This window comes from Raphanus sativus, chromosome 5 (genome assembly GCF_000801105.2).
Source record: "Raphanus sativus cultivar WK10039 chromosome 5, ASM80110v3, whole genome shotgun sequence".
Classification (NCBI taxonomy): domain Eukaryota; kingdom Viridiplantae; phylum Streptophyta; class Magnoliopsida; order Brassicales; family Brassicaceae; genus Raphanus; species Raphanus sativus.
Genome location: NC_079515.1, coordinates 823,171 through 835,396, shown reverse-complemented (window position 1 = coordinate 835,396; position 12,226 = coordinate 823,171). Strand labels below are relative to the sequence as shown.

Genomic DNA, 12,226 nt, shown 5'->3' with positions numbered 1-12,226 from the left:
TTCTTCCATAGTACATGGGCATCTTTCTAATTTTTTAACAATTGTTTTAATAAAACTTTATATGTTACTTAAATTGGTGGAATAACCATTATGAAATCTCTATTCTTTAGATAAATGAAAATAATAAAGGTTCTAAACCTCTTTGAACATTATCATATTTTTGATTTTTCTTCTAAAATTTTGTAGGTTACACTACGAAAATATTGAGTTTTCAGGTATATTCCCTATACACTAGTTAATACCCTATAATTTTTAGTAAAAATTCTTACTACATTCTATTATTTTTTATTTTCTCGTATATTATTTTTCATGGTACATAATCATCGTTTTAATTTCTTAATAATTGTTTTACTAAAACTTAATATATTGTTTAAATTAGTGGATTAACCACTAGAAATCTTTATTCTTTAAAGAAACAGAAACAACAAAGGTTCAAAACCTCCTTGACCATTATCCTATATTAGTTTATGATACAAATATGTATTAAAACAATATTATCATATTTTTTATTTTTTCTTTAAATACGTAGATTAAACCCTACGAAAAAATGCACATCTCTCTCTTCAAACACCTATGCCTTCTCTCTAGAATCTTCATCTGATTTCTTCGCTTCTCCGACTCCGGTTGCTCCCCTAGAGCCGGAGTCGGGCTTTGTCCTTTGTTTTGTTTGATCATCCTTATTTTACTTACATGCATCAAATAGTCAGCCTTGATCTTTATATCCTTCATGCAGATCCTCTTTTGTTTTGAAACCCAGTAACTGATTGATGACTTGCATGTTGACTCCAAGCTTTATCTGTTTCATCTCTGGTGTCGATCTTCATCCTTTTCGATTTCTTCGAAAATGGTAGAATCCGGAGTTGTTGATTCGCTCCATGTCATTTACCAAAGATCTGTTCGAGATCTTCCTTTGTCTTGCTTCTTCTTCATGGCGTTTCTTACCGATTCTGTTCTTCTTCAAGACGGTTATGTTCCGTCATCGCCGCTGGAACTCTGCCTTGCCAGAGTTGGAAGCTTTGTTCTATCATCTGCCTGGACTATTCACTATTGGAGGTTTCGCAAGTTGATTGTTTGGCCATGATTGCCTCATCAATTTGTATTTTATCAAAGAAGTCTTGTTGTAGTCTCTTGCAAGTTTGTTCATTGAAGTTTGGGGTTTCAATTGATCTGGTTTTAGGTTGTTCTAGTTTGATGTTTATGTTTGTTTCTTATTTCACCGTGTTTCCCATTTGTGGGCTTTCGTTTCCGGGGATTTTCATGTTGTCCGCCGGACTTTATATTTCTGGGATTATATTCGTCGGACTATGTTGTAAATCTCTCTCTAATATAATCATATTTTCAGTATTAAAAAAAAACCTACGAAAATATTAAGTATTATTTAAATGTTATATTTTGAAGCTTATACTCAGATTTCAGGATGAACCAAAAGAAGTATAACGTAATCAAATTTTAATTTGACTAGTAAATCAATCCGGTAAAACAAATATAGTGAGTCACAGGCCCAAAGGCCACTCGAATTGGCCCGACAAGGAAAAGATAAAAAAAAAAGTGATTCGGATCGTGGAGAGGAACCAATGGAGGGAGGATCAAATCTTTCGCATTTCCAATTCTGATTATTGAGGACGTAATCGCATTTCCACAGATTCGAGTCTCTGTCTGTATAATGTGAAAGAACAAAACTTTTTATGGAAAAGCTAGATTAAGGATTAGATTCCCCGAATATTCGGTTCTGTGGGCAACCACAAAAACCGCTGCTAACATTTTTCTCGTGTCTTCTGTCTTCTCAGAATCACCCAGAAACACACAAAGCGTTATTCTTCTCGCACCCTCCTCCTCCAATCACATCGAAAATGGCTGAAAATGGTGAAAAGACACTTTCACTCTCTTCGCTTAACTGCTTTTCTTTGATTTTTTTTCTCCTTCTCACATTTGTTGTTGTTGTTGTTGTGAAGGTTCTCTAGATCAGTTCTTGTCTGCTGCCATTGATGCCGCTCAGAAAGCTGGACAGGTCTTTTTTTCTCTTTGTCTCTCCCTTAAGTGGGTGATCATATATATGTTAAATCTGGATCTTTCATTGCGCAGGTGATTCGTAAAGGCTTTTACGAGACCAAACATGTTGAACACAAAGGCCAGGTTTTTTGTTTTGTACCATTACTGGTCTCTTTAAGACAAGTAGTCGTGTGTCTACAGCTAGACTGAATTTGCTTTTTGGTTTAGGTGGATCTGGTGACAGAGACTGATAAAGGATGTGAAGAACTCGTGTTTAACCATCTCAAGCACCTTTTTCCCAATCACAAGGTCTCTGTTTGTATATCTTTTGTTAGCTTCTTCCTTTGCCTTGCCTTGCTGTGTATTGATCCTTTAGCATTTTGTAATGATGAATTAAGTTCATTGGAGAAGAGACAACAGCTGCAAATGGTGTGACTGAATTAACAGACGAGCCTACTTGGATCGTTGATCCTCTTGATGGAACTACTAATTTCGTTCACGGGTGTGTTTTTTCCTCGATTCCCACTTTGAATTTACTGTTTATTTAGCAAAAAAACAAAACCAAAAATGTTTGTTTCTGCAGGTTCCCTTTTGTCTGTGTTTCCATTGGCCTTACCATTGGGAAAGTCCCTGTCGTTGGCGTTGTCTATAATCCTATTATGGATGAGGTAAAAGACTACCCTCCTCATGGTTACATTGTAGCGATCTCTCTATTTCAAGTCTATTTTGTTCAATACTTGTTATACCATTATAAATAGTTTCCTTGATTGATGCTGCTGTGGACATGGATATAGTCTCTCAATTGTTTTTACATAAATATTTAATGATAAAACAGCTATTCACCGGTGTCCAAGGGAAAGGAGCTTTCTTGAATGGAAAACCAATCAAAGGTAGGTTGGAACTTTATATACACACACCTTACAGTCTAAGAGATTTTGTTTGTCAATATATATATATATATATGTTCTCTTTTTTTTATGCAGTGTCAACTCAGAGTGAGCTTGTAACCGCTTTGCTCCTAGCAGAGGTAAAAACTGTCTCCCTTGTTGTGTCACGTTAAGACTGTTTTAAAGCCTTCGCTCATAACTTATTTGACACACAGGCGGGCACTAAGCGAGATAAAGCTACCTTAGACGATGCTACCAACCGGATCAACAGTCTACTTACCAAGGTAGAAAAAGTTCATTTGAGAGAGAAAACTCCATTGTTTTGATTCCAATCTTTGCAAAAAAAAATCATTGACTCTTGTCTTCCGTTTGATTCATCAGGTTAGGTCTCTGAGGATGGGTGGCTCGTGCGCACTGGACCTCTGCGGTGTCGCTTGTGGAAGGGGAGACATCTTCTATGAAATCGGTTTCGGCGGTCCATGGTAAAGTATTATTATTTTTGCTTAGAAGAATAATACACAAACAAGACTTAATCTAAAATGGCATATTATATATCAATTCACAGGGACATTGCAGCTGGAATTGTGATTGTTAGAGAAGCTGGTGGACTTATCTTTGATCCGTAAGAATTTATTTTTTTTAAAGATAAAAGCTAATACACACACTATGCAACGACGGACCAAGCTTTTAAATTGTTTTTTTTGTTTTGTATGTTGTGTAATATGGTCAGATCCGGTAAAGAGTTGGACATCACATCGCAGAGAATTGCGGCGTCAAATGCTTCACTCAAGGAGTTGTTCGTGGAGGCGTTGCGGCTTACAAATGTGTGAAAAGTTATTATTCTTTGCTTATGGTCACACCTTATGAACCATATATGATTCATGTGACAAACTAAAGCATTTCTTTTTTTGAACTATGTCCACAACCAACTGAATTTTTTCTTGAGGTTATATATCTCCTTTTTTATGATCAATCTAAAGCTCTATATAATTATTTGGTACCGATATACATTTCGGTTTTTTATTATTTATTATTATTTTTAAGATAGTACAAAACTTGTAATAGGTTGTCTTCACAAAAAAATCATGTTTAATTCTGAGTACTATTGTACTAATATAAGTTGTGATTAAGCGGACAAGTTCAAGGCCTTACTAGCTTAAGTTGAAGGGCGGATGTAAATTTTGTTTTATTTTTTTTTGGAAATTTAGTTTTTTATATTTTTGTTTTTTTAATAATTATATATGTGTTTGATATTAATTTAATTTAATGTAATTTTGGTAACTATATTAAATATTTTCTTAATAGTTACCTAACATAATTAATCAACAATATTCGTCTTTAAAAAATCGACTCGAAATCAACTCGAAAATCAAAATCTCATATTCTATTAAACATGACCTATATAGTTGAACGGTTTTAACGTGTTATATCCGAAAACCAATATTAAAGTCAACCTGCACCGAAGACCGAACCATTTTTTTTTAAAATGTGAAAATAAATTTTAATATATTCCGTTATATATACATATATATGTAAATGAGTTAATATGGTATTCACTAACTTTAAGTAAAACTACATTTAATAAATATTTATTTCTTAATCGAATAACCTATTTAAAATCGGGTAAACTAAATGAGTTTATAAGAAATTTAATTTTTATATTTGTGTTTTTTTTTGTATTTATATTTGTGTATAAATTCTGAACAGAATGTATTTTATAAAATAATAATAATTTAAAAGTTGATCTGATCGGCATACCCTCGTTTCTCCGTAATCATATATCCGTATGCACGTTTCTTTGTAACATTTTCTGTATTTTTATTATATGTTAAAGAAATTTAATTTATATATTTGTGTATAATATTTTTTCTTATAAAATTATTATTAAGAGGCTTTTTTATTGACTTTTTAAAAAATTATTAGTAACATGTTTTGAAAATTATTAAATATTTGCTTTCAAATAGGAGATTATATTTAGTTGAAAATATTTAAGGTAACAAAGATACATTCACAGTTATGTTAAGTTTTAACCAGCGTTTTCAAATCCAATCTGAATCCGCAGTCGAATCGCTAAATTTGATGATCAATATGTAATTTGATACGGGTTTACGAAATAATTATTATTTGTATACATATTATAATATTTAATTATTTATTTGAACTAAATATAATGTATAGAAGAATGGTTGTAATCTGGGAAAAATAAATACTATGGTCTCAATCGATGAGAGACCTATAATGTATTACAATAGTTTAATTTGTTAAGCTACATATATTAGATTTTCATAGTTGGCAAGAATCACATTAGCTCAAATGATAATAGAGTTGTTTAAGGCTAGTGGACACCCAAGTTCGAAATCCACCAGTGAGATGCATTTTACGTCTGTTTTTTTTCAAATTTTTACGAGGGCCAAAACCGTATTTTACCCTTCGTCTCCTTCCTTTTAACCTAGTGTTTCTCTGAAACTCAGGTCGACGGCTTCCTGGTTTCTCATTGATTTCACTCATTTTCATCATATTTTACTCAATTCTATATTTTTAAAATAGATTCAACTAAAATAAATTGATTTTTAACATAGATTCAATCAAATTCGAGTTTATTAAAGTTTCCGACCAATTAAAATCACTTCGCCACGGTGGTTGTGGCCGTCGCACCTATACTCGCCGGCCAGGCAGCCGATTAAACACTTCTAATTGCAGCTTCTATATGGGTTTGAAAATTAAAACTGGGTTTCTATAACTTTTTTCATAGTCACAGTAATATGTTGTATTTGTAGCTTCGATGAAGGTTTGGAGATTAAAACTGGGTTTCTGCAATGACAATGTAAACCAACAATCTAATGGTTTTTCTAGATAGAAAGCTAACTGCTTATATTATTGAAATATTGAAGGTAGTTAGAATCGTGATATGTTTAGATGCAATTAGAAAATGGATGTATGATTTATTTTTTAAATAGATAACGTAACAAAATATTGTTGGACCCAACTAATATCAGTTGGTCAAAGTGCAGAATTAATAGAATAGATTGTCAATAGTCCATATTTAAGTACACCTGAGAGAGAAGAGATGGCGAGCCAGGCCCAGAATCAGCCCAAAGGCCCCATGTCCAAATCTTGTCGGATCGTCATCCCGACCCGTAAAAGGAGAATTGAATTGCGGAGAGGACGAACAAAGGAAGGATAGTGATTCTGATTCTCACGGACGTTCTAGGTTTCGGTGAAATCTTTCTACTGGTTGGTTTGTCTGTGCGGATTCCTCAGATCTTCGCAGGTGATGGATGCTCAGGCGAAGAAGAAGGCGCTGTTCCGATCTAAACTCAACGCCAAGAAGAAAGACTCCCGCATCGATTCTCCTCTCGTTAGGTTAACCCTTCTCTCTTCGTTTCTTCATGTCAAACAATAAGATACATTTTTTTAATGGGGATTGGATTTGCAGGTACAACGAATCAGATCAGCCTGTGTGTCGAGTGTGCAATATCGTGTTGAAGTCCGAATCACTCTGGGATGTCCACCAAGCTTCTCGTAAGCATCACGAGGTAATCTTTATATCTTAATTAGTTAAGACTTAAGACTCATGCTCTTATTATTATATGGATTGATTTGCTGCTGAATTAGTGGTGTGTGTGACTTTGTAACTTATAGTCCTTAGCTTTAGTGAGTGTCTCTGTTTAATGTTTCTTTTTTTTTTTTTGCAACTCAAAATGTTGGGACAGGCTATCGATAATTTAAAGGCTAGTGCAGCAGCTGGAACTCAACGCGGGAGCAAACCTGCTGAAACCAAGCCAACCAAACCTGATATATCATCCAAATCTCAGACATCATCATCTGGTTCTGGTCTCCCTCCAAATTTCTTCGAGTCTTCTATTAAACATCCTGGTAAAATATGACTAATAAAATTTATATCGAATACATGTCTTAGTAGATAAGACTAATCTGTTTTAAAGTTGTTATTTTATCTCCATGGCATACTAAAATGTATAAAGCTTACGTGTTTGAAGTATCCGTTATTGTTTAAGCTTATTATTATGTGTTCATAATTTGCAGAAGTTGAATCTTCAAAACCTAAGAACGTAGTACAGCAACCAAAGCAGATTATAGGTTCGGAAATAAATAAGACAAAAGGACCTCTTCCAGAAGGGTTCTTTGATAATCAGAAGATTGATGATTCTTCGGATAACAAAACCAACAGTGAGCCTAAACAGAGTCTGACACAGACCACGGGTACTGTGGTGAAAGGAGCTCTTCCCACTGGTTTTTTCGATAATAAGGAAGCTGACCTGCTTGCCCGTGGAATTAAGCTCGTCAAACCAGATATTAAGTGAGTTTCTTATGTGCTTGTCCTCCTTTATTATCTAAAATCAAGTGTTGGAACCTCACTGTTGTGTTTTTTCAGTTACTCTTTACATTCTCAGCTTGAGTTCCAGTGGGGTCATGATCTTTATGTGCTTGTCCTCCTTTGTTATCTAAAAAGTCTTGAGTAAAGCGTTCTCTTGGTGAACTTATATAAACATGGATTTGTTTTTGCAGGGACGAATATAAAGAATTTGAGAAGTTGATACAAGAAGATCTGCAAGTAGTGGATAGTCGCATGGAAGAAGAAGAGGTCTGATAACTCTCATGTCAACACAATTGTTTGATCTCATCATTTAAGCTCTGTTTATTAGCTTAAATATTTTGCTTTGCACTCTTATTTTCAGGTTGATGCTGCGGAAACTATAGAAGAGGAAGAACAACGAGAGCAGAGGTAAAGTTGAGACACAAGTTTGTTGTAGCATGAATACGAATGAAGTTAAAATAACTTGTTTAAGACTTCAGTAAATACTTAGCCTTCTCTGTTTTATCTTCTTCTGCAGATCATACAAAGAGAAAGTGGAGCTTCTGAAGAAGAGGAAGATGGAACTGAAAGCAGCTAGGTTAGCTAAGCGCAGCAAAACCTCTGAGGGGTCAGTTAAAAAGCCGAAGAAGACTGAAGAAGAATCGCCCAGCGATGAGGATGACGAGGAATCTGCTGTTGATTGGAGAGCTCAACATGTTTGAAACTAGACACACTGTTCCTCTCATAAACATTCAGTCTTGTGTTAGAAATACTAAGGGACAAACGAAGCAATTTCTCTTGTCATATGCAATTAATTGTTAGTTGGTTATAGTTATCGAGTTTGCGGTTACAATTTCATCACTGGAGCTCTTAAGGGTGTGGCACAACGGGAATGAAAATATATTTCAGTTTAGAGTCTATCTATCATAACACTTGTGTTGCTCCGCGGCTTTATAGAACCTTTTATGAACAGATGAGCGAAATGTAACTGCAATTTGCCAATCATCACTAAACTTTTAATGCCATGTTGTAGCATTTAATGACTGTTATCTATCTATAACTTGTGGTTGGTCATAAATAACACTTTGGTCATCTCACTTTCACGTGCTCTTCACGCAATCAAAGGGTATTTATTTGTACACACACTACATCATCACTATCTTTTATTTTGGCCAATATGCTATAAGGTAGATAATTAAGTTCTGTAACTGAACCCACATACGTACGTTTTAGAAGATTAATTAATTTAATAAAGCACTCTCCAAAAATAAACGAAAAAATGTCTATAAATTTCGTCGCTTAGATGTTTTTGCTCATCAAAAAAATAACTCAAGTTGCTATTTTTTTTCCACCATCTCACCAAATTTCAAAAGTTGAAAACTCAGCCGCCAAATTTAGACGTAACTGAATATTCATTAAACAAAAAAGAAATTAAAAGGAAATAAGAGAGAAGAGAAAGGTTATCTTCTTCTTCAAATCTCCTATTAATATCTGGTTAAAACGGTGATTCAGACGTAATGGGAGGTAGCAGCGGCGGTGGAGTTTCGTACCGGAGCGACGTCGACTCGGACGTGGAAGACTTGGAGGAGGATTACGAGGTGGATGATGAGTTCGGAGAAGAAGGGATTGTAGAATCGCGTGGTAACAGATTCAACCCCCTCACCAATTTCTTAGGGTTCGATTTCACCGGCGGTAACGGCGGAAAGTTCACCGTCATTAACGGAATCAGAGACATCTCCACAGGTTCCGTTGTTCATCCTGATAACCGGTAAAACAAATCATATCCGTATGTTTTGTCCAAAAAAAAATCCAGTCATATGTTTTTGTAAATTTGGTTTCAAGTCCCTATTGAGTTTATTATTTAATTAATTAGTCCCTACATTTTAATTTGTTTTATTTAGCCCACTTACTTCGATTAGAATTGATTAGACTAGTATTTGTATAATAAACGTTTGGGGTCAATTATAGTGAAAACAAAAAGCTTAGGGGTATGAGTGTAATTTACTCTTATTCATCCATTTTCCCGCTACTTAATGACACGTAATCAGCTTCTCAAAGGTCACAAATAACCGTTGGCTAACCACTCCTAACCGAAGAATACTCTGTTTTGCTGGAGCATATCATTCAAAGATTGATCATCAGATTTTTTAATCGATATTTGCAGATGCTACAAGGCGTGGACCGTGTTCATAGTGATATGGGCACTTTACTCTTCCTTCTTCACTCCCTTGGAGTTCGGATTCTTCAGGGGATTACCAGGGAATCTGTTCATCCTCGACATCCTTGGCCAAATCGCTTTCTTAGTCGATATCGTGCTAACATTCTTCGTGGCTTACAGAGATAGCAGAACTTACAGAATGGTCTATAGGCGCAGCTCCATCGCTTTACGGTACTATTAACTAACTGCTCTTCCTCCTCTGTTTTTATGCTCTGTTTTTTTTTAAAGGAATGGCGTTTACCTATTCATGGTGCATACCGTTTTTGTTTTTTTCTTGCAGCTACTTAAAATCAACTTTTATTATTGATTTTCTGTCATGCATGCCATGGGATATCATCTACAAGGTGAACTTTTTTATTATTATTTGATTTCGCTTTCTAAAATCAAATGGAAAAATTATGAAACTGTGAAATATTTGAAAACAGGCTACAGGTGGGAAAGAAGAAGTGAGATACCTATTGTTGATTAGGCTATATCGAGTTCGAAGAGTCATCCTCTTTTTCCACAAGATGGAGAAAGACATAAGAATCAATTACCTTTTCACGAGAATCGTCAAGCTCATATTCGTCGAGCTCTACTGCACTCACACCGCTGCTTGTATCTTCTATTACTTGGCCACCACGCTTCCCGCTTCTCAAGAAGGGTACACTTGGATCGGTAGCTTGAAGCTGGGAGACTACAGTTACGCTAAGTTCAGAGAGATAGATCTCTGGACCCGTTACACCACTTCCATGTACTTCGCTGTTGTCACTATGGCAACTGTTGGTAAAGTTCTGAAAAAAAAAACTCAAAAACTAGGTCAATCATGTTGTTTCTGATGTTTCTTGTGATGCAGGTTATGGAGATATACACGCGGTTAATATGCGGGAAATGATATTCGCGATGGCCTACATTTCATTCGACATGATTCTAGGCGCCTACTTGATCGGTAACATGACAGCTTTGATAGTAAAAGGCTCAAAAACAGAGAGATTCAGGGACAAGATGGCGGATATTATGAGGTATATGAACCGAAACAAACTCGGTAGAAACATCCGTGGTCAGATCACTGGACATTTGAGGCTGCAGTACGAAAGTAGCTACACCGAAGCAGCTGTTCTTCAAGACATACCTGTCTCTATCCGCGCTAAGGTAATGCAAAGATCAGATATTCAGATGCTTGCTTTTAAAAATTACAAATTCAAATGTATGAAACTTATGTTTTTTTTTTTGAACTGCAGATTGCACAAACTCTATACTTGCCGTATATTGAGAAGGTTCCTCTCTTCCGTGGTTGCTCATCTGAATTCATTAACCAGATTGTTATAAGACTTCATGAGGAGTTTTTCCTTCCTGGAGAAGTAATAATGGAGCAAGGAAGCGTTGTTGATCAACTCTACTTCGTTTGTCATGGTGTATTGGTAAACAAATTTCAAATTAAACCCTTTAGTAATGTCTCAAGATTTAAAAGTTAGTTAATATTTTTTTTGTTTTGACCAACAAAAAAAAGTTAATAATATTTTTGTAACTCAAACTCAGGAGGAGATAGGCACAGCTAAGGATGGATCTGAAGAGATAGTATCACTACTTCAACCAGATAACTCCTTTGGAGAGATTTCAATCCTCTGCAACATTCCTCAGCCTTACACAGTTCGTGTTTCCGAGCTGTGTCGGATTCTAAGGCTAGACAAGCAATCTTTCATGAACATCCTCGAGATATATTTCCACGATGGACGGAGGATACTCAACAATCTGCTCGAAGGGAAAGAATCTAACGGCCGGATTAAGCAGCTGGAATCAGATATAACCTTTCATATCAGTAAACAAGAGGCAGAGCTGGCTTTGAAGCTGAACAGCGCTGCTTTCTACGGTGATCTTTACCAGCTTAAGAGCTTGATTCGAGCTGGAGCTGACCCTAACAAGACAGATTATGATGGAAGATCGCCTTTGGTACGCTTTTTAAAAAAAAATCCTCTCTGTTTCTTGAAACATATCTAAAAAGGTATTTTTGGTTTCTTTAAACAGCATCTTGCAGCCTCTAGAGGATACGAAGACATTACACTGTATCTTATTCAAGAATCGGTAGATGTAAACATCAAAGACAAACTGGGGAACACGCCGTTACTAGAAGCGATCAAGAACGGGAACGACCGTGTCGCGGCGTTGCTTGTGAAAGAAGGTGCAACGCTGAGCATAGAGAACGCAGGGACTTTCCTTTGCACGGTGGTTGCTAAAGGAGACAGCGATTTCTTGAAACGGCTTCTAAGCAACGGCATTGATCCGAACTCTAAAGATTATGATCAGAGGACGCCTCTTCACGTTGCTGCTTCTGAAGGATTGTATCTCTTGGCAAAGCAGTTGGTAGAAGCTGGTGCTAATGTTCTTAAAAAAGACAGGTAATACATACATATATATATATATATATATATTTTTTTTACCAAATAAGTAGCGGTTTATTAACTGTTATATATGTATTTGAATCAGGTGGGGAAACACTCCTTTAGATGAAGCCCTAGTTTGTGGAAACAAGATGTTGATAAAACTAATCGAAGACGCTAAGGTTTCTCAGATGTCTTCGTTTCTGAGTAGCTCCAAAGAGCACAAAGGTAGTTTTATATTGAACTAACTACTAATGTTTCTCTATTGAATGTTTTTAAGACATTACATAAAGAGATGTTTTTGAATGATCTATCCCCCAGATAAAGTCTATAAGAAGAAATGCACAGTGTATTCTTCACATCCGAATGAATCTAAAGAGAAAAGAAGACGAGGGATTGTACTGTGGGTGCCTCGAAGCATCGAGGAGCTTGTGAAAACAGCAGCGGAACAGCTGAATGT

The 12,226-nt window shown here is 35.8% G+C and overlaps 3 protein-coding genes across 4 annotated transcripts in view; all 3 read left to right on the top strand.

The window, feature by feature from the left end:
- Positions 1-1,537: 1,537 nt before the first annotated feature.
- Positions 1,538-3,849, top strand: LOC108863576 (inositol-phosphate phosphatase). 2 transcript variants are annotated; one of them, XM_056986411.1, is made up of 13 exons: positions 1,538-1,665; positions 1,788-1,863; positions 1,953-2,008; positions 2,083-2,133; positions 2,218-2,298; positions 2,388-2,491; positions 2,573-2,657; positions 2,825-2,879; positions 2,973-3,016; positions 3,092-3,160; positions 3,258-3,358; positions 3,442-3,498; positions 3,607-3,849. In XM_056986411.1, the coding sequence occupies exons 2-13, from the start codon at positions 1,851-1,853 to the stop codon at positions 3,704-3,706; spliced, it is 816 nt and encodes a 271-aa protein (XP_056842391.1). In that variant the 5' UTR covers positions 1,538-1,665; positions 1,788-1,850; the 3' UTR covers positions 3,707-3,849. The 2 variants fall into 2 exon arrangements, with proteins under 2 accessions (XP_056842391.1, XP_056842390.1); XM_056986410.1 differs by lacking the exon at positions 1,538-1,665 and having other exon boundaries at positions 1,672-1,863.
- Positions 3,850-6,019: 2,170 nt separating this feature from the next.
- On the top strand, positions 6,020-8,049 carry LOC108863575 (protein ABA AND ROS SENSITIVE 1). The gene is made up of 7 exons (XM_018638040.2): positions 6,020-6,239; positions 6,313-6,412; positions 6,590-6,752; positions 6,921-7,194; positions 7,404-7,479; positions 7,574-7,620; positions 7,730-8,049. The coding sequence occupies exons 1-7, from the start codon at positions 6,151-6,153 to the stop codon at positions 7,911-7,913; spliced, it is 933 nt and encodes a 310-aa protein (XP_018493542.1). The 5' UTR covers positions 6,020-6,150; the 3' UTR covers positions 7,914-8,049.
- Positions 8,050-8,482: 433 nt separating this feature from the next.
- The window catches only part of LOC130512435 (potassium channel SKOR-like), a 4,714-nt gene continuing 970 nt past the window's right edge, over positions 8,483-12,226 (top strand). The window contains exons 1-10 of the mRNA XM_057010420.1: positions 8,483-8,959; positions 9,356-9,580; positions 9,690-9,753; positions 9,835-10,174; positions 10,245-10,540; positions 10,630-10,809; positions 10,928-11,338; positions 11,414-11,784; positions 11,873-11,994; positions 12,088-12,224. Coding sequence (XP_056866400.1) covers positions 8,709-8,959; positions 9,356-9,580; positions 9,690-9,753; positions 9,835-10,174; positions 10,245-10,540; positions 10,630-10,809; positions 10,928-11,338; positions 11,414-11,784; positions 11,873-11,994; positions 12,088-12,224 — 2,397 coding nt within the window. The 5' untranslated portion in view covers positions 8,483-8,708. The remainder of the gene's footprint in view (positions 8,960-9,355; positions 9,581-9,689; positions 9,754-9,834; positions 10,175-10,244; positions 10,541-10,629; positions 10,810-10,927; positions 11,339-11,413; positions 11,785-11,872; positions 11,995-12,087; positions 12,225-12,226) is intronic.